Raw genomic sequence first — 24,502 nt, 5'->3', positions numbered from 1 at the left:
TTAATTTCTCATTTCCTGTCAATTGATTTCATAACAAATGTAAAAATAGCCTCTTATTTACTTTTTTTTTTTTGATCACAGCAAAATTTCCACAATGTCTCAATATAAAAATGTCTCCAGCTCTGAGAAAGGAAAAATTCTACATTGTGGAAGATTTTTTTTTAATTAAGATAAATGATTTTGTTTTTTATTATTATTATTATTATTATCATTATTATATATTTCCTTTATTTACATTTCAAATGTTATCCCCTTTCCTAGTTTCCCCTCCAAAAATCACCTATCATCTCCCCACTCCCCATGCTCCTCAACTCACCCACTCCTGCTTCCTGGCCCTGGTAGTCCCCTATACTGGGGCACAGGACCTTCATAGGACCAAGGGCCTCTCCTCCTATTGATATCCAGCCAGGCTACATATGCAGCTAGAGCCACAAGTCCCACCATGTGTTTTCTTTGACTGATGGTTTAGTCCCAGAGAGCTCTGGGGGTACTGGTTAGTTCATATTGTTGTTCCTCTTATGGGGCTGCAAAACTCTTCAGCTCCTTGGGTACTTTCTCTAGCTCCTTCATTGGGGAGCTCTGTCCAATGGATGACTGTGAGCATCCACTTCTATATTTGTCAGGCACTGGCAGAGCCTCTCAGGAGACAGCTATATCAGGCTCCTGTCAGCAAGCTCTTGTTGGCATCCACAATACTGTCTGGGTTGGGTGGTTGTATATGGGATGGATGCCCAGGTGGGGAAGTCTTTGGATGGCCATTCCTTCAGACTCTGCTCTGAACTTTGTCTCTGTAACTCCTTCCATGGGTATTTTGTTCCCCCTTCTAAGAAGGATTCTGAGCTTCTGGGCTAGCATCCACTTATCAGTGAGTGGATATTATGTGTGTTCTTTTGTGATTGGGTTACCTCACTCAAGATGATATCCTCCAGATCCATCCATTTGACTAAGAATTTCATAAACACATTGTTTTTAATAGCTGAGTAGTACTCCATTGTGTAAATGTACCACATTTTCTGTATCCATGCTTCTGTTGAGGACATCTGGGTTCTTTCCAGCTTCTTGCTATTATAAGTAAGGCTGCTATGAACATAGTGGAGTATGTGTCCTTCTGGGTATATGCCCAGGAGTGGTATTGCTGGATCTTCCAGTAGAACTATGTCCAATTTTCTGAGTAACCGCCAAACTGATTTCCAAAGTGGTTTACAGCTTATGGAGTGGGAAAAAATTTTTAAAGAAAAGTGTATAGATTACTACTTTTCCTTTTTGTTGTTGTTGTTTTTGTCAAGGCATATTGTAAAAAAAAACTGATTAATTTATGTGAGGGTTCTTTAGTAACATTAAAAGACAAAGAAAGAATCAAGATGTTTATACAATGTAGTAAAAAACCAGTGAGAGCAATATTCTTTGTCCATTGTCAACATATGTGTTGTAGTTAGTGATGCCTGAAAGTGGTAGGCAAACTAGAAGAATTTATAATATTGATAAGATAAAGCACAATTCCTACCCGAATTCTATGCTTAATGAAGTAATATCTAGATAGGTAATTTTTCTGTGTGTGACTTTGTTTTATACACCTTTGCCGTAGAATTCTCCTTTTTCTGTGCCCATTATTTTTGATTAGGTCTTATTATTGTGTTCCAAAGACCTTGTTTATTTTTTATTTTTCAATTTTTATGAACCAATTTATATAACTACTCATAAAGCCCTAATATTCTAGTTTCATTATTGATTATGTTGTTGAGGTTTTTCACTCAACTATGTATTTCACTTGCTAAATGTTTCATTTCCAGCTTCATTTTAGTTTTGGGTTTCCTCAATATTTCTCTATCTTAAATTCTATTTTTTGTATCATTCCGTGTCCTCCTTATTTCATTCAGTTATTTGTATTTTCTGGGGTTTCAATCAATTGATTCCTATCCTATTTAAGTTTAGTCAAATGTTTGTCTCTTCTTTAAGTCCTTTGAACTCTTTGAAAATGTTTATAATTATTCTTGTGAACCATGTTCACATAAGTCTTCCTTATTAGGGACTTTTACTGTTGAATTGATAATTCATGGGAAGACAATAAATTCACAGAGCTACTGTTTTGTTTTGTATTCAGTTCTGGCTTTTCTTCCCATATTTCTTGTGTTCTTAAGAATCTGATAGAAACAGATACAGAGAGCCAAAGCCAAACATCAGGCAGAGATCAGGAGTCTTGTGAAAGTGTTAAGGACAGGATTGAGACAGAGAGGTCAAGGGCAGCACAAAAAGAACTAACTACAGAGTCAACTAACCTGGGCCCATGGGGCCTCACAGAGACTGAACCACCAACCAAAGAACATGCGGGTGCTGGATCTAGGCCGCCTACACATTTTTAGCAGACAAGCAGCTTGGTCTTCATGTGGGTCCCCTAACAATTGTAACGAGCCTATCTCTAACCTGCTGCCTAGCATTGGATCCCCTTCCCCTAACTGGATGGGTATACTGGGCATCAGTGGGAGAAGATCTGCCTAGCCCTGCTGGGATTTGTTATCCCAGGACATAGTGGTATCCTCTCTGAGGAGAAAGGGAGAGGTTAATAGAAGTTGGGACTTGTGAATGTGGGACTGGAAAGAGAGGAGACAGGGCAAGCTGCAATCAGGATATAAAGAGAATAAATAAATTAATGAATGAAAAAACTAGGCCATAGAGGAGACTCTGTTATTGTGTTAAATAGACATAGAACTAAACTAGTAGCTACTGATATATAATTATACCTAAAGATGAATGTATCTCTCAGTCCTCATCAGAAAAATTTCATTTGCAGTAGGTGATGATTAATATAGACACCAACAACTGTATATGTGTTAGTTGCATGATATTTTCCATTTAAACTATTTTCTGCTCTTAGGATGGAGCTACCAGAAGATATTGGGTGATTTTTTTGAATGATAAAAAAGTGGGGGAATTATGAATGGTATTCTGTTTTACATTTGATATATTGATTTACCTGCTTGCAAATTTTATGTTCTATTATCCATGCTCCATTATAGAAAACACTTCTTTGATGTTTTTATCATTTCTAATTATTCACCCAAGACTCATAATTAACACAGACAATTTTTACATACATAAAAAGGGGCTAGATATCACATATGTAAAAAAAATTAATATTAAGAAAGATGTATTTTTCAATAAACATTTTTTAAAATCTCAAGCACTTTAATTAATTTGCCTTCTGAACATGTAGCTATAGAAATAAACTGATATGAATTGGAGTAAAAAGCTGTAGATGTAAAAGCAACTCTTAAAAAATTTCTTCAGCCAGGTGTGGTGGTGCACACCTTTAATCCCAGCACTCAGGAGGCAGAGGCAGGCGGATTTCTGAGTTTGAGGCCAGCCTGGTATACAAAGTGAGTTCCAGGAGAGCCAGAGGCAGGCGGATTTCTGAGTTTGAGGCCAGCCTGGTATACAAAGTGAGTTCCAGGAGAGCCAGGGCTAGGAGGCAGAGGCAGGCGGATTTCTGAGTTTGAGGCCAGCCTGGTATACAAAGTGAGTTCCAGGAGAGCCAGGGCTATACAGAGAAACCCAGTCTCAAAAAAAAAAAAAAAAAAGGCTTCATTCTTCCAAAAATTTTACCAGTAGATAACTAAAGTTTCTTGGAAATTTTGGCCTAATTTATAAATAATAGTAATGAAAATACTCTATCTGAAGATAAAACACTATGTATTAAAATGTGAAAAAAGAGAAAAAATCAGTTTGTACACACCACATGGTTGCAATTACAGGTGAGGATTATCTACTCCAAAGGCTTTGGACCAAAGTATATAAGATTTCATTTCTTTTTCTTCTGATTTTGGAACATTTGAGTTTAATTTAATGCTTGAATATTACTAACCTCAAAATCTAAAATCCCAATGTTGATGGACTGAAATCTTTCATTTTGCTTTGCTTTAAATATTCTGAATATCAGGACTTTCCATTCTTTGGATTTGTGAATTAGATGATAATCCAAAAATACTAATAACAGAAATCCCAAAACTGTGCCTGGAAGGAAGAGTAGAGAGCAACACCTCAGAATGATTACTCAATTGTCCCTGTTAGGCAAATTTACATAATACTCAATTGTGCCATAGTGTTAACTCTGAAAGACCTATTTGTAATTTTCATGTACTTCTGGATCATTTTCACATGTTAAAGACCTGGCATTAGTTAAAGGTTTGCAGACCAGAATAATATGCTGAAATTTTGTATATACTTCTTTAATCAGTGTTGTTTATTGTATTGAGCTGAACATTTATGATATAGCATGTTGCTAACAAGATTATTCTTTTTCTAATAAGAGAATGCTACTGAACAATTTCACATATTCTTTGAACTTTGATTCTACATACAGACTTCTGTGAAAGAAGAATATGTGCAATTTAAGCTTTATAAAATTATGTTTCTTTCCAGGTGCCCCACTGCCTAAAATGGATGTGTCTGAGCCCCTAATTGCCAGCTCACCAGTGAAGGGAGCACAGTGTGCAGATCCTCCAGATGAAGAGGAAGATAGAGTAAAAGAAGACCCCTTGACCATCTCTGAACTAGCGTACAATCCCATCGCCAGCCTGCTTCCTACCCCAGTGGATGATGATGAAATCAACATGCTCTTTGACTGTCCATCCAGGCTCGAGTTAGAAAGAGAAGACACGGATTCATTTGAGGAACTTGAAGCAGATGAAAATGCTTTTTTAATTGCTGAAGAGGAGGAGTTGAAGGAAGCTCGCCAAGCTTTGTCATGGAGCTATTCAATCCTGACCGGCCATATCTGGGTTAACCCCCTGGTCAAGAGTTTCTCCAGGCTCCTTGTGGTGGGCCTGGGACTGCTGCTGTTTGTATTTCCCCTGCTCCTCCTCCTTTTGGAGTCAGGTATTGATCTCTCCTTCTTATGCGAAATCCGTCAGACACCAGAGTTTGAGCAGTTTCACTATGAATACTATTGTCCCCTGAAGGAGTGGGTGGCTGGGAAGGTCAACATCGTCCTCTACATGCTGGGTTGTTCATAAAATACATATCTGATAAGACGAAGGGCTATCTTCAATACTAGTAGTAGCATTTTCAGTAGATGCTAGGTTGTTATTGGCCTTCAGTTGTCAAGAGGTAGTCTTAACTCTTGACTCTTAACTCTCTTAACTGACTGCTCAAACCTTGAAATCAGTTTTCTGTACTTCATTGAATTTAAGTCGATTTAAATCAAATACAATACTTTGAGTTATTCTTCAAAAATGCAGTCATGAAGAAAAAAACTCTCCATATCATACCATAATAATTTAATATATTGGAGTTAGGTATTCTTGTTTCTTTTTTGTGAACTATAATCATATTAGAATTTTAGTAAAAATACAAAGTGAATCTTTTTAATATAACCTTTGGTGAAAATAATGACCTCTTACTGATGCCTATACAATAAGTTGATGCTGAGTTTTTCTTTCAGTTTTTTTTAAAAAAAAAATATTTTTACGCGTTCTAACTATTTTGGTAAATTTTTAGCAAAACAGAAGCTTTCTGGAATTATTTGAGTATACCTACTGTAAAACCAATGCACATGGAATTTTTTAATGTTTTGGCACCTGATTTTTTTAAAGATATTTTTTGGCTAACTAATCCATAATTTATTACCTGCATATGACTTTGAAAAAAAATGATAGTAAAAAACTATAGCAAGTTCTCAAAAACAGATGATTAAACTAGAAGATGTAAGCATGAAGAACATTGAGTTGACATTGTCCGGTCTAGTTTTCAGAGTTTTGGACATGATAATCTTATTATAATTTAATTTGTGTTTAGTCCATATATTTGGACTGGGAAAGCAGAGTGTTTTTAAAAGAAATTAAAACTAATTGTAATAGTAAAATTGTAAAGAAGATCAACTAGTTAATTGTTATTGTTGACTTATCTGAGTAAAAGCAAGCAGGAGTTTGGCAAATAGAAGGCAGCAAAGAACAGTTCTTCTGAGACTGCTAGGCAAGTGATACTAAGCATGTGGTTGCCTTTATGGAAGTGATGCTGATATATGGCACTCATTGTAAAGTGATGTGCACTCACTCTCTGAGTTCATAAAATCATGTTTAGTTAATAAAAATGGACAACATTTTAAGGTGAATTTTTGGGACCCCTCATGCTTTTCATTGTAATTCTCTGGGTAAAATTTCAAGGTGGTGTGTGTGTGTGTGTGTGTGTGTGTGTGTGTGTGTGTGTGTGTAAGACAGTGAAAGTAGGTGAGAAAAGACAGACAGACAGACAGAAAGGCAGAGACAGAGATGGAGAGAGAGAGAATGATGAGAGAGAGAAAGAGAGAGAGAGAGAGAATTTCCTTTATGAATTTCTTTAAGTTCTGGACTCTTGTGTAATTGAGGCTTTAATTGAAACAGTGAATCATCAGATAATACATCAATTTTGTTTGGGTAAAATCAACAATGGAAGATAAAAAGAGACAAAAGAAATGATAAATCCTGAGACACAATCCTTCATGTCAGTGAACTCAACACAGAAAAATATCTGGTGCTTTCCATTGCTGGCCACTTACCAACACTGTGTCATAACTAAGAAACAAAGGAGTATGGGAATATTTTTAGGGAAAGAGAGAATAAGGACTCTTTAATTAAAAGAATAACCATAAAGGCTAACACTGGGGTTTTTTAAAACATTTTTTCAATTTGTTTTTTGTTTATTTTATGTATTTATTTTCTCAGTAAGTGCTCTGCTGCAGGTACACTTACCTGTCAGAAGAGGGTATCAGATCCTTTTATAGATGGCCTTGAAACACCATGTTGAGACTGGGAATTGAACTCAGGTCCTCTGGAACAATAGCCGGTACGCTTAACCATTGAGCCATCTCTCTAGCCTCACAAATATATATTTTAAAAACTAGCTGTTTGGCCAAAAAGAATAATGTATAGACATACTTGTGCATGCTTGTGAAAGAAATTAGGGTCTTTAAAAAGAAATCAATGAGTTTTCATTGAAACAATAAAAAAAAATACCTTGAGGGCATCTTAAGTATTGCCACATTAAAGTACACCTAGAGCAGGCTCCTGGGTATCAAAGAGAAAAGATTCTGAGCAGAAAGATCTGGTGGATCCTGCTTTTCTCAAGGTTTAGTCACTCAGGAACTCAGAGGCAACTCCAGTCAAGGTCCAAAGGAAGATAGGCAGACTATCATATCATCCAAATAATGCTCATTTTTCAAACATGCAAAACTCATGAGTTAAGAAGATATGGAGATTTTACCTTTATTTCAGCAGAAGATCTGGAGGTCAGGCAGCAAATGACAGAGAAGGCAATCCCTATGGGAAGATGTAAAGCTGTAGATGTGAAGCCTTAGCTGAAATGGAGACTTGGTTCCCATTACACTTACACACACTTATTTCCTTGAGGCAGGGTCTCTAACTGAACCTCAAGCTAAATTAGCAAATCTCGAACTACTTTCCTAAGCAGCAGCAGCACTGGGGTTACAGATGTGCAACCACACCTGACTTTCTACATGGGTACTGGAAATTTAGACTCAGCTCCTCTTGCTTCCTCATGCTGCCAAGCCTTCTCAGCTGCCAACAAAAGTTTCTGAATCAAGTTCTTTTTATTTTCTTCTGTTGTTTGTGAATGCTGGCATCATATTTGAAGCTATTACCTAACTCAAAATCATAAATATTTATTTCTATAACTTTTGTAAGAGTTTTATTATCATACTAGCAACTTAACTTATGACTGTGATGACAGAGTGTAGTGTGACTTAGTTGTTCTCTATTGAAGATGGAAAAGAGGTGTAACATACATGAATAGAGGAGGGGAGGGGAGAGAAGAGGGAAGAAGAAGAGGGAAGGGGAAAGGAGGGGAGAGGAGTGGGGAAGAGAGAAGAGGAGGGGAGGGAAGGGGAGAGGAGAGGAGAGGAGAGGAGAGGAGAGGAGAGGAGAGGAGAGGAGAGGAGAGGAGAGGAGAGGAGAGGAGAGGAGAGGAGAGGAGAGGAGAGGAGAGGAGAGGAGAGGAGAGGAGAGGAGAGGAGAGGAAGGAGTCTTGGGAGGGAAAAAAACAGAATGGATCAGAGAAATTCTGTGTAACTTCTTTATGAACTGTATCAAATGCTGGACATAATCCCATATCAAAAGCTTAAAGGAGATGGGTGAGTATAGAGTTATGGTCCCCTACCTGCAGGCAGCTTGCCTGATAGAAGTGTGAGACAAGCATTGGGCCTGTTTCCTCAGGGTTGGATATTTGCCCATGAAATAAACCATGAAACAAAGCAAACTAGGATAGTGTACTTGAAAAGATCAAGAAATGAAGGTGTGATGTTGGTGACTGTCTATAGAAAGATAAGTTTAGGTCCTACTGGGTCTGAGATGGTTGGTAATGGAAATAGTATCTACAGCTTCCTGTGGTGCCCTCAAAGTAAAGAGGGAAGCCAACAGTGGGTAAGGGTGCTTACTTCACACACATGAGGACTTGAACTTGAATCCTCAGCATCTGTGTAAAACACTGAACATAACTATGTATTCCAGTAACCCTAGGGGAGTGGAAATAGGGGAGTGGAATCTCAGTGAAGCCCAGGCCAACCAGCCTAACTGACACAGTGGCCTTTTGGTTCAGTGAGAGACCATATCAAGGCCATAATCTGGAGAATGACAGAGGGAGGCATCCAAGGTCCTGCTCTGGTTCTGTAAGCATATGCAACACTCATATGCACCACAAACATACATCATGCATATGCCACAACAACTTTGTTCACTACTAAGTGTGAATAGCTCACTGGGTTTTGTTTTGTTCCTTGGGAACTGTCAAGGGGCAGCTTATTGGTTACTTCTGCATTCTGTGACCACAGTACCCAACATAAACAATTTAAGGAGAGGAGACAGACTTTATTTTGATTTATGGTTTCTGTGGTACAACAGAGAATCATATATCACAACATTTTCCTGATTTTCTGCATACTTTTCGAGATACTCACATTGACAGTAAGATCAACAATCACTGGTTCTTTTATGAGTTTGACATCCAAATGTAACACTGGAATCTTATAATGTCATTTATTCACTATAAAATTAAAGCCTTTAAGAAATATCCATTTTTATTAGAAAGCTTCATCAGTTGTTTGAATCAAATGAAGAGGGGAATTTGTCAACACATAGTATATAAAATGGTGAGATTGGGGCTTCAAAGCAAGCACACAAGTATGTCAATATTCCATATTATTGATATATGTATATTTATAAAAGATGTGTATATGTGTGTTTGTATAGATATAGCTCACATGCCTTTCACACATACTTACTTGTTCTTATTTTGTCCCAAGTGAGGAATTTATGGAACCCTATTATTCTTTTCTCTCTCAGATATCATGAAATATAGACTCCCAAGTGATTATTTTATGAAAGTGCTTTATGTACATTTGTGAATTTGTGTATACCCAGAGAGAGAGAGAACAAGTAAGTGTACACACACTTATCTTTAGTGCTAATATGAGCTTTATAATGAGAATGATATAGGTAAAGGATCATATATTTCTATCTGAGTTTGTAACAGATGTGTTATGTATTTACAGTATATTTTATAGTTTGTCTAATATTATGAACATAACGCTGAAAAGATTTACAATGAGTTGATTTCTTTATGGGGGCTATAGTATGGTTATTGGAGCTATATCTTTGTATAGTGAAATTAGCATTTCTATGTCAACATCCAGATTGCTTGTCTGTTAATATGGTAGTAGGAATCTCTAATAAAATACTCTGGGGCATCTTTTTTTCAATCATTCAGTTTTATTTTATGTAAAGTAATGGTTGGAAATTAAAGGAGGATGTGTGATAGGTAATGGAGAAGATTACCTAATATTCTACTGAAGTTACTAAGGCCCAAGTAGAGATATAAGCACTAGAAACACACTCCAATTTCAAAGAACTCATTGGTCAAATTAAAGTATTAGAATAAGGATATATGTGCTTGGAATGCATCTGTTTTGGTGCAGAACCAAGATCCAAGCCCTTCTTAGCCCATCACCATTATCTTTTTCAGCCATTTCTTCTAAGCAATCTCCATTTCTCTGACTTTTAGCTGACACACAGAACATGTTTCTACCAGAGACCCAGAGCCACTACATTCATCTTGCTGAAAAAGTATTAAACTAAAAAACAGATTATAGACCACACTCTTCCTCCTTCCTATTCTCCTGTTAGGACTCTCTAGACTTGTTCTTAAACTTGCCACTGTCTACTTACCTCAGCCCCTTCTCCCAAAATATTACTGTTTCTTTAGGACTTGGCCAAATCCAGATTCCAATATATCCCTAGTTCTTCCCTGGCACACTTTTTAGCCATTCCTTTGAGATCAAATACATTGCATTGTAACTCTCCATAGACATGTGGAACTCCTATCAAGAACCTCACAACCATTATACTAGGGTAGGAATCAGGGACATCCCAGCACCATATTTGGCTAAGATTTAGATTGGGTAACATCAACCAAAGAAAAGAAGACACAGCAAAGGCAAGACACTAAAATCACTCTAAATGTCATAACCCCAGATGCCTGCATCCCAGCAAAAAACAAAAAACATAAGTAGTAAAGAAAATATGTATTAAATATGCCCTGAGGGAAGAAATTTAGTTGAAACACAAGACAAGGACTTCAAAATAGCAAGAATGCACATGTTCAAGGATCTTAAAGATGATATAAATAAATCCCTTAATGAAGACCATGAAAATATAAGCACCTGGATGGAAAAAAAATGAAAATAATTCCAGACATGAAAATAGAAGGAAATAGAATCATTAAAGAAAATGCAAACTGAAATAAACTTTGAGATGAAAAACTTGGGATGCTAAAGAAAAAGTTCACAAGTAAGCCTCACCAATAGATTAAAGAAGAGAGAATAAATGGATAGCTCATTTTTTAAAAAATGTTAAATCTTTTAAAAAATCTAAGCATTGAACAACCAAGAAATGGAATACAATATGAAAAGACTAAAATTAAAAATAATAAATACACAGAAATGTGAAAAACCCAAGTCAAAGCCACAGATAATGCATTAATCAAAATAATAGAAGAAACATTCCCAATCTAAAGAAAGAGATCAAAGTACAAAAAGCATAGAGAACATTAAATAAAACAGAACAGAAAAAATCCCCATGACACATAGTATTCGAAACTAAATGTACAGAACAAAGGATATTGAAAGCTGCAAGGGGAAAAGACCATTTAACACATAAAGGAAGAACCATTAGAATAACACTGATTTTTCAGTGAAGACTCTGAAAATCATGAGGGCCAGATGGATATTATGTAAACTCTGAGTGACCACAGATACAGTTGTAATATGTGCTAAGGTTTAAGACTATTATACCCAACAAAACTATCAATTACAACCAACAGAGAAAGAAAAACATTCCATGGTGACAGCACATTTTAAAGCTATATCCAGACAATCCAGACTATTATACTCAACAAAACTATCAATTACAACAAACAGAGAAAGAAAAACATTCCACGGTGAAAGCACATTTTTAGGCTATGTCTACCGCTATAGCTCTACAGAAATCACTAGAAGGAAAATGTCGGTCTGAAAGCTGACTGCATCAAAGGCGACATAAGTAATAACTGATCCCAGAACAATCAAAAGAGAGTGGCAATGTCCATACCATAAAAACAAAATAATAACCCAAAATTAATGTTCTCACTTCCCCAATTAAAAGATACATTAACCATGTGTTTTTAATGAACATAAAAATGTACATAAAAATGCCAGAGTAATGTAATAACATGAACCAAATGATTGTTGTAGACATCTATAGAAAATTCTACTCAAGAACTAAACAAAAAAAAAAAAAACTTGTTTATCAGAACTCATGGAACTTTCTCCAAAACTTAGCACATATTAAGACACAAAGCAAATTTAAACAAATATAAAAAATAAACTTGAAATACCAACCATTATTGTAACTGACATCTATGAACTAAAGCTGACTATCTACAACAATAGCAAAACATATACAAACTCATTTCTTCTAAATGAAAAATAGGTCTAGACAGAAATCTAGAAGGAAATTAAAAACTTTACAAACTGAGTGAAAATGAAAACAAACCATAACAAAATCTAAGGGACACAAAGAAGGCAATTCTAAGACACAAACTCTTTTGTTTGTTTGTTTGTTTTTTGTTTTGGGTTTTGGTTTGGTTTGGTTTGGTTTGATTTGGTTTTTTGAGACATGGTTTCTCTGTATAGCCCTGGCTGTCCTGGAACTCACTTTGTAGACCAGGCTGGCCTCAAACTCAGAAATCTGCCTGCCTCTGCCTCCCAAGTGCTGGAATTAAAGGCATACATGAACACTGCCGGACTTAAGAGAGAGTTCTTAACACTACTTCCCTACATTAAACTATTGGAGAAATCTTACATTACTAATTCAATCACACATCTAAAAATCTCTATAAAAACAAGAAGAAATAATACCCAAAAAGAGTAGATGAGAAGAAATAATCATATTCAGGGATGAAATCATAAAATAGAAACAAATAAACAAATAAAACAATACAAAAAATCAATGAAACAAAGAATTGCTTCACAAAACAAAAAACAAGCAAACAAAAACAATCAGCAAGATTGACAAATACTTAGCCCAATTATCAAAAAGATGGACAAAGAAGATACAATTGCATAAAATTAGAGATGAAAATTGAGACATTACAATAGTCACCAAGGAAATTTAGAAGATCAATGACATATTTTAATTTTCTTAATTTATATGACCTACAAAAGTTAAATCAAGGTAAAATAAATGATTTCAATAATCCCAAATCCATAGTAAAATGTGAGTAGTAATTAAAATCTCCCAACCAAAAAAACTCAAAGCCAGAAGTATTCAGTATAGATTCTGTCTACTGTAAACATTCAAAGAACTAATGTCAGTGGTTCTCAAATTATTCCACAAAATAGAAACTGAAGAAACATTTTCAAATTCTTTTTATGAAGCTACCCTAATTACTGATACTGAAAACACAAAGTCTCAACAAAACAAAAAGAAAATAAGAATGAGTTCATGATCATTATCATGGAGAGAAGTAGGCAGCACACAGTTAAGCATGGTGTTGGAGCAGTAGCTCAAAGCTTATATCTTATCTGCAATTTGCAGACAGAAAGAGAGAGAGAGAGAGAGAGAGAGAGAGAGAGAGAGAGAGTCTGACATAAACATTTGAAGCCTCATAGACCACTCCCAGTGACAGACCTCCCCAAACAATGCCACATCTTGTAAGACTTCCTGTGGTAGTTTGAATAAGAATGACTCACATAGCATTATATAGATGGATGCTTAGTTACTAGGGGGAAAATATTTGAAAGGATGACAAGGGTTAGAAAGTATGGCATTGTTGAAGTAGGTGTAGCCTTTAGGGGGGAAGTGTGTTAAAGAGAGATGGGTTTTGAGGTTTCAAATGCGCATGTTAGACCCAGCTCTCTCTCTCGCTCTCTCTCTCTCTCTCTCTCCTCCCTCCATTCTCATTCCCTTCCTCCCTCCCTATCTCCATAATGATATTGAACAACCTGTTAAATTTTTAAGTCTCCCAATTAAATATTTTCTAAGAGTTGACATCGTCCTGGTGTTTCTTCACACTATTAGAACTGCAATAGACTAAGAAAACTATCAAAACAGTTCCATCAGTTAGGAACTAAGCATTCAAATAGGTGAGTATATTGAGGCTATTTTTAGTCTAATTGTCACATTATAGGTGCCGAAATTTTTTTAAAATACTTGCAAACAAAATTAGGGAACACATGAAAAGATTATACACAATGATCAAGTTGGGTTCACTCAGAGACGTATGGATAGTTCAACATATATAGATCAATAAATGTAACCCAACATATAAACAGACTGAAAGACAAAAACCATATGATCATCTCATTAGATGCAGCAAAGGCCTTTGATACAATGCAACATCCCTTATTGATCAAAGTCTTTGAAGAGGAGGCACACAAGAGACATCATAGTGTAATTTACAAGTTTATAGACAACATGATCTGAAATGAGAGAGAAATTCAAAGCATTTTCAGTAGAATGAGGAAAATGACAACAAGGATGCCCACTCTCTTTATACATGTTCAGTATAATTTTTGAAGTCTTAGCAAGAGCACTAAAACAACTGAAGGAGATCAAGGGAATATAAAGAGGAAGGGAAGGAGAGGGTTTTCTTCACCAGAAAACTCCTACAGCTAATAAACACCTTCAGCAAAGTAGTGGGACACAAAATTAACACATATAAATCAGTAAACCTCCTATATACAAATATACTGAGAAAGACATCAGGGAAACAGTACCTAAAAATAAAATAATAAAAATGTCCCAACACAATTCTTCACAGAAATTGAAAGATCAATCTTCAACTTCATGTGGAAGACAAAAAAAAAAAACAAAAACAAAACAGGATAGCTAAAAAAAATCCTGAATAGCCGAGCAGTGGTGGTGCATGCCTTTAATCCCAGAACTTGGGAGGCAGAGGCAGGTGGATTTCTGAGTTTGAGGCCAGCCTGGTCTACAGAGTGAGTTCCAGGACAGCCAGGGCTACACAGAGAAACTCCATCTCAAAAACAAAGCAAAACAAAACAAAAATCCTGAATAAAAAACCTAAATAAAAAAGAACTGCTGAAGCTATCACCATCACAGATCTGAAGTTGTATTACAATGACATAGTAGTAAAAACAGCATGGTATAGGCATAAAAACAGCAACACGCACATTAAACAATGGGATCTGATCAAAGATATAACAACAACAAGTTATATACATATCCAATTTTTTGACAAGGCAGCCAGAAATATACGCTGGGAAAAAAAAAAAAAAAGACAGGATCTTCAACAAATGGCACTGGTCAAATTGGATGACTGCATGTAGAAGAATAAAACATAAGTTCGTGCCTATCTTCTTACACTAAACTCAACTCCAAGTGGATAAAGGACCTAAACATAAGATCAGGTAGCCAGAATATGACAGAAGATAAAGTGGAGAATATACTTGAATTCATTGACACAGAAAAGGACTTTCTTAGCAGAATAATACTGGTATAGGCACTAAGACCAAAAATTAATACATAGAGCCTCATGAAGTTAAAAATAAATAAATAAATAAATAAATAAATAAATAAATAAATAAATAGCTTCTGTGTAGCAAAGAATACCATCATGTATGCAAAAATGTCAGCATATATAGTAGTGGGAAATCTTCACCAATTATGCATGTGATCAAGAAAACTAAACATTAAGAAAACAAATATCCAAATTAAAAATGAAGTGTAAAGTTAAACAAGGAGTCCTCAAAAGATGAAACTGAGAAGCACTTAAATAAACGTTCATTGTTCTTAGTCATCAGAAAAATGAAAAATAAAAGCACTTTGAGATTTCATTTTGAGCTGGAGAGATGATACAGCTATTAAAGGTTGGGCTCACAGCAAAAATATAAGAGATTTCTTACTTCAGTCATAATGGCCAATGTCAATAAAGCAGATGACAGTATATGCTGACAAGAATATGTGGAAAGGAGAACATGTTCATTTCTGGGAAGAGTTCAAATTGGTACAGCTACGATGGACATCAGTGTGGCTGTTCTTCAAAAGCCAAAAATTGATATACCACAACCTCCAAATATACTATTGGGCATACATCCAAAGGTCTCTACATCATACTACAGAAATGTGATGCTTACTTCTCCACATTTATTACTGCTCTATTCCTAATAGCCAAGAAATGGAAACAGCCTACTGATGAAACATTCAACTGATGAATGAATAATAAAAATGTAGTACATTAAAATAACACAATATTACTTAGCTGTTAACCAAGAAGAAATTGTGAAATTTTCAGGGTTTGGTAATTAAATAAATAGAGCTAGAAAATATCATCCTCAATTAGGTAACTCAGACCCAAAAAGAAAAATGTTGCATGTATTCTTTTATATATGAATGTTAGCTTTTAAACTTTAGCTATTTTTGTTTAAATCAAAAATAAACATAAAGGCTAGGCAAGTAATACAAGACCACTAGGGGAGAAGATCTCCCAAATAAAAGAAAATAGAACACTGTGTTATAAAGAGGTAAAAGGGGCTAGAAAAGGAGAATTAAATGAGGGAGAGAATAGGATGGCAGGATAAAGGAGAGAATATGGGGAGGGAGAACAAATATACTGGAAACCTTTCGAAAAGCCATACAGAAACCTACAACTGTCGATGCTTCCTAAAACAAATGCATATACGAAATGAATTTAAATGGAATCACCATATAATTAGAGAGAGAATACCTCAACTAGACATGTTATGCCAGCAAGTTAAACCCCCAGTGCTTGAGATTGGTTACATCTTATAGTTTCATTGGACAAGGGGTTCACATAGACACCCAAAAAAAATCACAACTTATTGCCAATACTGTTTGTTACCTACCACAACCACTTACTTATATGTCATTGAACACAAAGGAATTGAGCTGGTGCCCAACTAGAAGTTTCACACTACTGACTAGCATCACAGTGCAAAATGTACTTTGTGCAATATTGACAATGAAAGTTAATCATCAATATTTCCCAACTACAAACCCATAATCTAGAATAGTATACTGGTATGATAGTGGCACAAATGTTGTAGGAGAAACCAATCATTTTTTAAATTGGATTTAGGGTCCATTCCAGAAGATAGAACCTATACCTGATACTGCTAAGTGGTCAACATCCTGAAACTAGATAGGTCACAGGTCCTAAGAGAAAGAAAGCCTTCTATTAAAGGAACACAGAAATAAAATTACTCCTAATGGCATACTACTGTACCCTTAGATCAATGCACTAGTCAATCCTTGTCAGAGAAACTTCCTCTTGTAACTGATGGTAATTGACTCAGAGACCCACAACCGAACAATGTGCATATAGTAAGTGCAATCAGCCTTAAATGAGATTTCATTATCAATCCCTTCATCTCAAGGCTCAGGGATATATACAGAAAAGGATATGTCAACAGCCAGGGGTGGTGTATGACTCCAAGGAAACAGTATCTTCAAAACACAACAGGCTCAACACTCACTTAAACTCATAGAGGCTGGGAGGCCTGCACAAGTCCTGCAGAGATTCAAACTAAACAAGATCTTAAAGCTGAGAAGTGGACACAGAGAGTCCTAGCCCTAATCAAGAAGGTATTTGACACCAGCTAGGAAATGGAAAACCAGTTTTCTACAGTGGAGTGTCACTAGGTAAAAGAACCAAACTCCAGAGAAGGCCCCACACCCAGGAGTCACTGCTCAACACAAAATGAACTCATGGTTTTTATTTAATTTTTGTTTTTTCTTTGTTTTGTTTATTTGTTTGTTTGCTTTGACCTTTATTTTGTTTTGTGTGTGTGTTTGTGTGTGTGTGTGTGTGAGAGAGAGAGAGAGACAGAGAGAGAGAGAGACAGAGAGAGAGAGAGAGTGTGGAGAGAAAGAACACAGTTGGGTGGGTAGGGAGGTGAAGATTTGTAAAAAGCTAAAGGAAGATAAAGAATATGATCAACATATATTGTACATAAAATAATAAAAAGAAAGACATAGAACATAAGTAGAAAAATAGGAAAGGTGATTGGTCTTAGAGTGCTAGAACTTAGGAGTTTCACCACTGTCTAGAAAAAAAAGAGTTCCTGTTCCAGAAACAATGGAATGAAACTCTTCGCTCCATTGTGCTTACGGGGAAACTCATTTCTTTGTCACTAGCTTGAAAAGACTTTACTGTTGTACTTTTGCTGAGCCTCATAGCTGCAACAAATCTTCAGATGAGTTCTGGCATGAATTCAACAACTCTCTCCACAGAGCTGCAGAAAGAATACTGTATAATGTGACGCAGAAACAGCCCCCTTGTAGTTGTTTCCTGAATGTGTTTGTTGAGTTTTTCTTACTCGGCTGTCCTTAGAAAAACAGAGTCCAGAGTCGAGGACAGAAAGAGTTCAGAGCTAGCCCAGTGGTGGTGGTGCATGCCTTTAATCTCAGCACTTGGGAGGCAGAGGCAGGCGGATTTCTGAGTTCGAGGCCAGCCTGTCTACAAAGTGAGTTCCAGGACAGCCAGGGCTATACAGAGAAAAACCAAAAAAAAAAAAAAAAAAAAAGAGTTCAGAGCTTAGTGCTTAATGATCAGATGACCTAAGAACTTACACTTCTGCTTCCAGTAGCTCTTTTCACTGTCTGTGAATGTATTAACACCCACTGACATTTAGAGATTCATATCTAGCCCAAGGCTTAGAAACAATTAATGCCTTTTCCTGTTCAAATTATATTTAGAGGCAGGCAGATTTCTGAGTTCGAGGCCAGCCTGGTCTACAGAGTGAGTTCCAGGACAGCCAGGGCTACACAGAGAAACCCTGTCTCAAAAACCAAAAACAAAAAAAAAATTATATTTAGCTTCACTTAGTGATGTGGTCATAGGAGGACAGAGAAATATTCTTCTTTGGCTGAATAAAGAGGAAGTCATTTTTGATAATCAGCCCTAAGTCTTGAATGAACCTTATGAAATCAGCAATTTCCTAAGGTATTTTGGCAATAAAATGTCTATACTCTAGAGTTCCAAAGTAAATATGGGGAAATTGGGTACATAGGGCATTTTCTCAGAGGCAAGTTGAGTAACCGTCCATTGTGCCTAAGGGCTCCAAAAATATAGTACTTAACCACTTACTGAGTATTACATTGAGTTTCTGACCCAGGTTCACATCTACTTTTCATTTTTACCTTATATTGTCTGCTGAGTCAAATAGAAGAAGATTCTCTCACAACATTCCTAACCTAATGTGCAAATGATGTGTCTTCAGGGATAGTTGTAGTTGATGGGACTTGGGCATCTTTGGGCTGACTTTCTCTACTTGAGGGAGATAATGTGCTGATGGTCCCTTCTTACTTATCCTCCTACTTCTCTCTCTTTTCCTGTCTGTCTTGGACCTGCTTTTGGACTTCCAGTCTCTATGCCATAAACAGACTCAACAGGACCTGCACATGGAGGACACATCCAATACCAGTTCTCCACATTCCAACCTCTCTCTCTCTCTCACTGGGTGGATAAATTTGTGAGCCAACCAAGAAGGCTCAGCTGCCATCACTTCAGAGAGGAAGGAAGAATCTTCACTTAGCCTGAGACTTCAGGTGCATTGACCCATCCATTAGTAAAGCTGATTTGAACCATCTTCTGGCCATTGTGTCTTTTATCTACTGGGAATTGGAATGGTGTCACAGTGGTGGGTGAGACTCTTAACTTTCAATGTCACAAAAGAAAAAGTGTACAGAAGGTTGATCTTGGCTAAGCCTTAAGCATCAGAGGATGTTTGTCACCAACATGGGTCTTCACAGCCTTCATGAATGGGAGAAGGAACTAGGAATCAGTTAGGAACTAATAAAGGGTTTATTGGAACTATATTTACCTATTCAACACCCTTAGTTACCACAAATATCCTTTTAGAAAGGATGCCAAAGTCATTTTCATGGTTACAGAAAATAACAAGATAAAGAGATATTTTCTGTAGGTACTACATTTTGAAAAACACCTTGCAAATTCTAGGAGTTTCTCCAGCCAACATTCATCACGATCTGTAACAGAATTATTTTTCTGATCATTAAATTTCAAAGGAGAATATTCTTCAGGGTAGAAAAGAATTAAGAAAATATTAGTTTACATGAAGTATGACAGATGCATTTTTCAGAAGCAGTTAAAATTTCAATGTTCTTGTTTAAGTTTCCTGTAACTTTTTCAGTATGAATCAACAGAGGTTCAGACAACTGAAATTTCACAACATGGTTTGAGGATAATGTTCTGTAAACAGCAATACAGGCTATAATTACAATGATGGTCATGTAATTACAGTGCTTCTTAGTAAAGTGGCTACTGTATACTTCATCCATATTTAAAAAAAAAAAACCTTTTGACAGTAAAACAGGATATGTTGAAAAAGCATGTCTTAGCAACAGAAATCACCTATCCCTGTTCAAGGCACTCTGTATGCACTAGATGCCCTCTTTTAGCTGTTTTTCTAGGGTGTTTCTTTGTATCCTTGACTAATTGAAACAGAGTAGAATTACTTCTTTACACTCATAGCTCTCCCATTTATCAACACTCAGAGGATAGGAGTACTGTTTAGTGATAAAGAGCTTATATAATATAGGTGAAACCCTGGGTACAGAATTTATTTTCAGCACTAAAAAGCCAAAAGAAAACAAGAATCAAGTAGAAATTCAATATGATGATGTATAATATATATTTTGACTCTCAATTATAACTTACAAAGAAGAAAATTTTAAATTAAACTTTGCAATTGAATGGTAAGAAGCCCTTACCTAATCATCGTGATGTTCTTAACAATTAGTATGGCCCTACACTGAAACATAAATATATCCTTATGTCAACCCTAAATCTAACTTTTAGGCTAGCCTTGTCTTAAACTTATTCCTAATCCTAAATCTAACCATAGCCTATTCCTAATCCTAGAAATAACAATATTCTTATTCCTACTGTTAATCATAACTTTAACACTATCCCTAACTCTAACCATAAATCCTAATAAAAGCAAAAATTTAATATTAACCCTGCCTCTATCTGTAACAAGAACCCTTTATTATTCCAAGCACTAGGGTTAGACCTAGCACTAAGCCTAACTACAAAATGAGCATATCCATGACACCAACCCCACGTCTACATCCATATTAAAATCATAATTCTAACACTTATTCTTAATACTAATGATAACCCTAAACTTCAAATTTTCTCTATCAAAAGTGTTTACCCTAATCTTAAAATGAATGTACTTATAACCTCACAATATCCCAACTTAATACTAATTCAAATAATAACCATAAGCCAAAAACTATTCTAACCATAACAGTATACTAACCTTAATACTAAGCATAACTCTAAGCCTAACCCTAACCATACCCTAACCTACACTGACGTCTAACCTTAATGCCAATAATAACACTTACCCTAAACCTATCTTTTTTTTTAAGATTTATTTATTTTATGTATGTGAGTACACTGTTGCTCTCCTCAGACACACCAGAAGAGAGCATTAGATCAACCCATTACAGATAGTTGAGAGCCACCATGTGGTTGCTAGGAATTGAACTCAGGACCTCTGTAAGTATCCCGAGCTACAGTTCTCGCCGGCAAGAACACACTCGGGACAACCGGAATCTTCTGCAGCAAAAAGCTTTATTGCTTCTTCAAGAGGGAAGACCCAGACCCCAGAAAATGGGGTCGCTTATATAGCCCTCAGCCATGGCATTTCAGCACCTGATGTGGCGTGTCAGCTCCTGATTCATTGCTCACCCATCACCCCACTACTACGTCCCGAGATAGGCAGTGACTAAGCGTGAGTTCACTCTCGCACTTGCGCACAAGGCTTGTTTACTAGTTAGGCACAGCGGAGGCCAGCACCATCGTATAATGACGATTGCTCACGGTTCGAGATTGCTCGCGGCACGGCTCTCCACATGGAAGAGGAGTCAGTGCTCTTAACCGATGAGCTATCTTTCCAGCCCCTCCCCCCATCTTGACCATAAAAATAACCTAGCCCTAACTCTAATTCCAAGACTAACCAAAACATAATCCAACCCTTAACATTAACTCTAAGCTCTAAACCTAACCTAATCCTATTTCCAAGTCTAATATAAACTTATTCATTGCATTAACTCTAATTATAATCCTAACCCAAACCTCATTTCTAACTCTAAACACAATCTTAAATTTAAACTTAGCCCTAAACCTCACCATAGGCTAAATTGTAGCAGTAATCTAATGCTAAGTTTTTAAGACCCTTTCTCTAACATTATTCTTAAAACAAACACTAAACATGACCACACGCACGCGCACACACACCACAGACATGCACAGTATCAAAGAGTCACATACATACAGTTATCCACAATCTTTCTCAATCTCTCTCTCTCTCTCTCTCCCCCTCTCTGTCACACTCACACACACACACAAATACACACACAGACACACAAATCACAAGTCTTATCATAACTCTAACCCAATTCATAACCCTAAATGTATCCCTAACTACAACCTTAACTCTTTTCCTAACCTTAATATTTAATCTAACACTAACCCAGTCTTAACAATACCTCTAAAATTAACCCTAACCTTAATCCTAGACTTAAATCTTACCCTGACCCTGACCCTGACCCTGACCCTGACCCTGACCCTAATAGTGCCTGTCCTCATTTCCCTAGTCTTTTCTCTAACAATAATCATGCCCCTATTTTGAATCCTAACTATTACCCTAAAGTTAGCCATATAGCTTACCCTAAAAATAAATCTGACTATAAACCTGACACCTAACACTAACTAACCCATAGCCCTAATGAGAGTCCTACCCTTCACTCATACATACACAAACATTCAGACATAAACTCTCACACAGTCTCTCTTTAAACCTACTTTTTTAAAACATTTTTTGACTGATATATTAATTTCTTCTCTGGTTATCTTCTTATTTGTTTGTTTGTTTGTTTACTTATTTATTTACTAGATATTTTCTTTTTTTACATTTCAAATGTTATCCCCTTTCCTAGATTTCCCTCTGAAAATCCCCTATCCCATCCCTCCTCCCCCTGCTCACTAACCCACCCACTCCTGCTTCCCTGTCCTGGCATTTCCCTATACTGTGGCATCCAGTCTTCACAGGACCAAGGACCTCTCCTCCCATTTATAACCAATAAGGCTATCTCTGCTTCATATGCAGCTAGAGCCATGGGTCCCTATATGTGTACTCTTTTGGTAAAACCTGTCTGCATCGCATGACATATCCAGAAACTTCTACGTCATATCCCCCTTTTTGTTTAAAAGCTGTCTTTTTACCTAACATTAACAGCCTACTTACAATAAAAATAATTATAACCATGAAACTAGAACTTTACATATTTTAAATAAACAGCTTATATACAATATAGTCTAAGAAAATAACCTTATTACTTGTGACTATTGAGAAGGGTGTACTTTCCCTAATTTCTTTCTCAGCCTGCTTATCCTTTCCCATGGAAGGAGTTGCAGAGACAAAGTTTGGAGCTGAAATGAAAGGATGGACCATGTAGAGACTGCCATACCCAGGGATCCATCCCATAATCAGCCTTCAAATGCTGACACCATTACATACACTAGCAAGATTTTGCTGAAAGGACCCTGATATAGCTGTCTCTTGTGAGAGGCTATGCCGGGGCCTAGCAAACACAGAAGTGGGTACTCACAGTCAGCTATTGGATGGATCACAGGGCCCCCAATTGAGGAGCTAGAGAAAGCACCCAAGGAGCTGGGGAATCTGCAACCCTATAAGTGGAACAACAATATGAACTAACCAGTACCCCCCCGGAGCTCATGTCTTTAGCTGCATATGTATTAGAAGATGGCCTAGTTGGCCATCATTGGGAAGAGAGGCCCTTTGGTCTTGCAAACTTTATATGCCTCAGTACAGGGGAACACCAGGGCCAAGAAGCGGGAGTGGGTGGGTAGGGGAATGCAGGGGAGTGGGGGGAGAGAGGGCATGGGAGACTTTTGGGATAACATTTGAAATGTAAATAAAGAAAATACCTAATAAAAAAATAAAATAAATGATTTTTTAAAAAAGAAAGAAAATAACCGTAAACTTCTGTTGATATACAATAATTCAAATAAAAACAACCTTAAATTTCTATTAATATACAGTCATTGAAATAGAAAAACTTGAAATTTCTATCAATATACAGTAATTTAAACTTACCACCCTAGATGATAACAACCATAACACATCAAACAAACAAAATGGTCTACTCCAACTTAAGGGATCTGAATGACTGCCTTCTTACAATTGGTGCTTGCTGAATTGGAATGATGAATTCCTGTTTGGGGCCCAAGGAAAAAATATGATTAGTCTGAAAAACAAAAATCCTAGCTATACACTTGTTGCCCTATGTGTTGTGTGTCCAGGCTATCTGTTGTCCATCCAGTCTATGTGTTGATGGTCTAGTTTGTGTTGTCTATCAGTCTATGTGTTGTCTGTCTCTGTGTGGTTGGTAATTTGGGCTATTTCCCTTTTGAAGTTGATATGCATGCATATTTTGAAGAAGTAACTAACTCAGACAGTCTGTGAGAGTAAATCACGTGGACTTACTTGTTTTGTGAAGACATTCATGTCTCAGCTGATAAGAGGTTTTCCCTGGTCAGATCTAAACTTTACAAGTTTTGTTATTAAACATAAACTTTCTATGTCAATACCATTCATTTGCACCATTAATTTGGGTCTCTGATCATAAACCATTGTTTGCCAGAAACACAGGTTTTCCAGTACTCCCAAAAGTTCCTATCATTTCTACTGGAGCAACCTTGCCCTTGATTTAAGGAAACAACAACAGCTGAGCAATTCTATCCCCTGCATTAAGTTTTATCTCCTAATATGCCATGATCCTAATTTCTTCCTTGCTATCCCTACCTGTGATACCAGGATGCAAAATAAATCCTTGAGAAGTTAACCCACTTCTTCCCAAGATTATCCCCACTGTTCCTGAGAGTC

The 24,502-nt window shown here is 36.6% G+C and overlaps 1 protein-coding gene across 2 annotated transcripts in view; it reads left to right on the top strand.

Annotated features, from left to right (window-relative positions):
• Positions 1–19,148, top strand: part of Frmd3 (FERM domain containing 3) — a 199,469-nt gene extending 180,321 nt beyond the window's left edge. Inside the window, exons 14-15 of one of the 2 annotated variants that reach the window (XM_021160425.2) lie at positions 4,417–4,872; positions 18,927–19,148. In XM_021160425.2, the coding sequence (XP_021016084.1) occupies positions 4,417–4,872; positions 18,927–18,940 (470 nt within the window). In that variant the 3' untranslated portion in view covers positions 18,941–19,148. Of the gene's footprint in view, positions 1–4,416; positions 7,782–18,926 lie in introns of those variants that run through there. The other variant, XM_021160424.3, reaches the window with a different exon arrangement.
• The last annotated feature ends 5,354 nt before the right edge of the window (positions 19,149–24,502 follow it).

This window comes from Mus caroli, unplaced genomic scaffold (assembly GCF_978045245.1).
Source record: "Mus caroli unplaced genomic scaffold, Mus_caroli_1 scaffold_6, whole genome shotgun sequence".
NCBI classification, from domain to species: Eukaryota; Metazoa; Chordata; class Mammalia; order Rodentia; family Muridae; genus Mus; species Mus caroli.
This window is presented reverse-complemented; position numbering and strand designations above follow the sequence as displayed.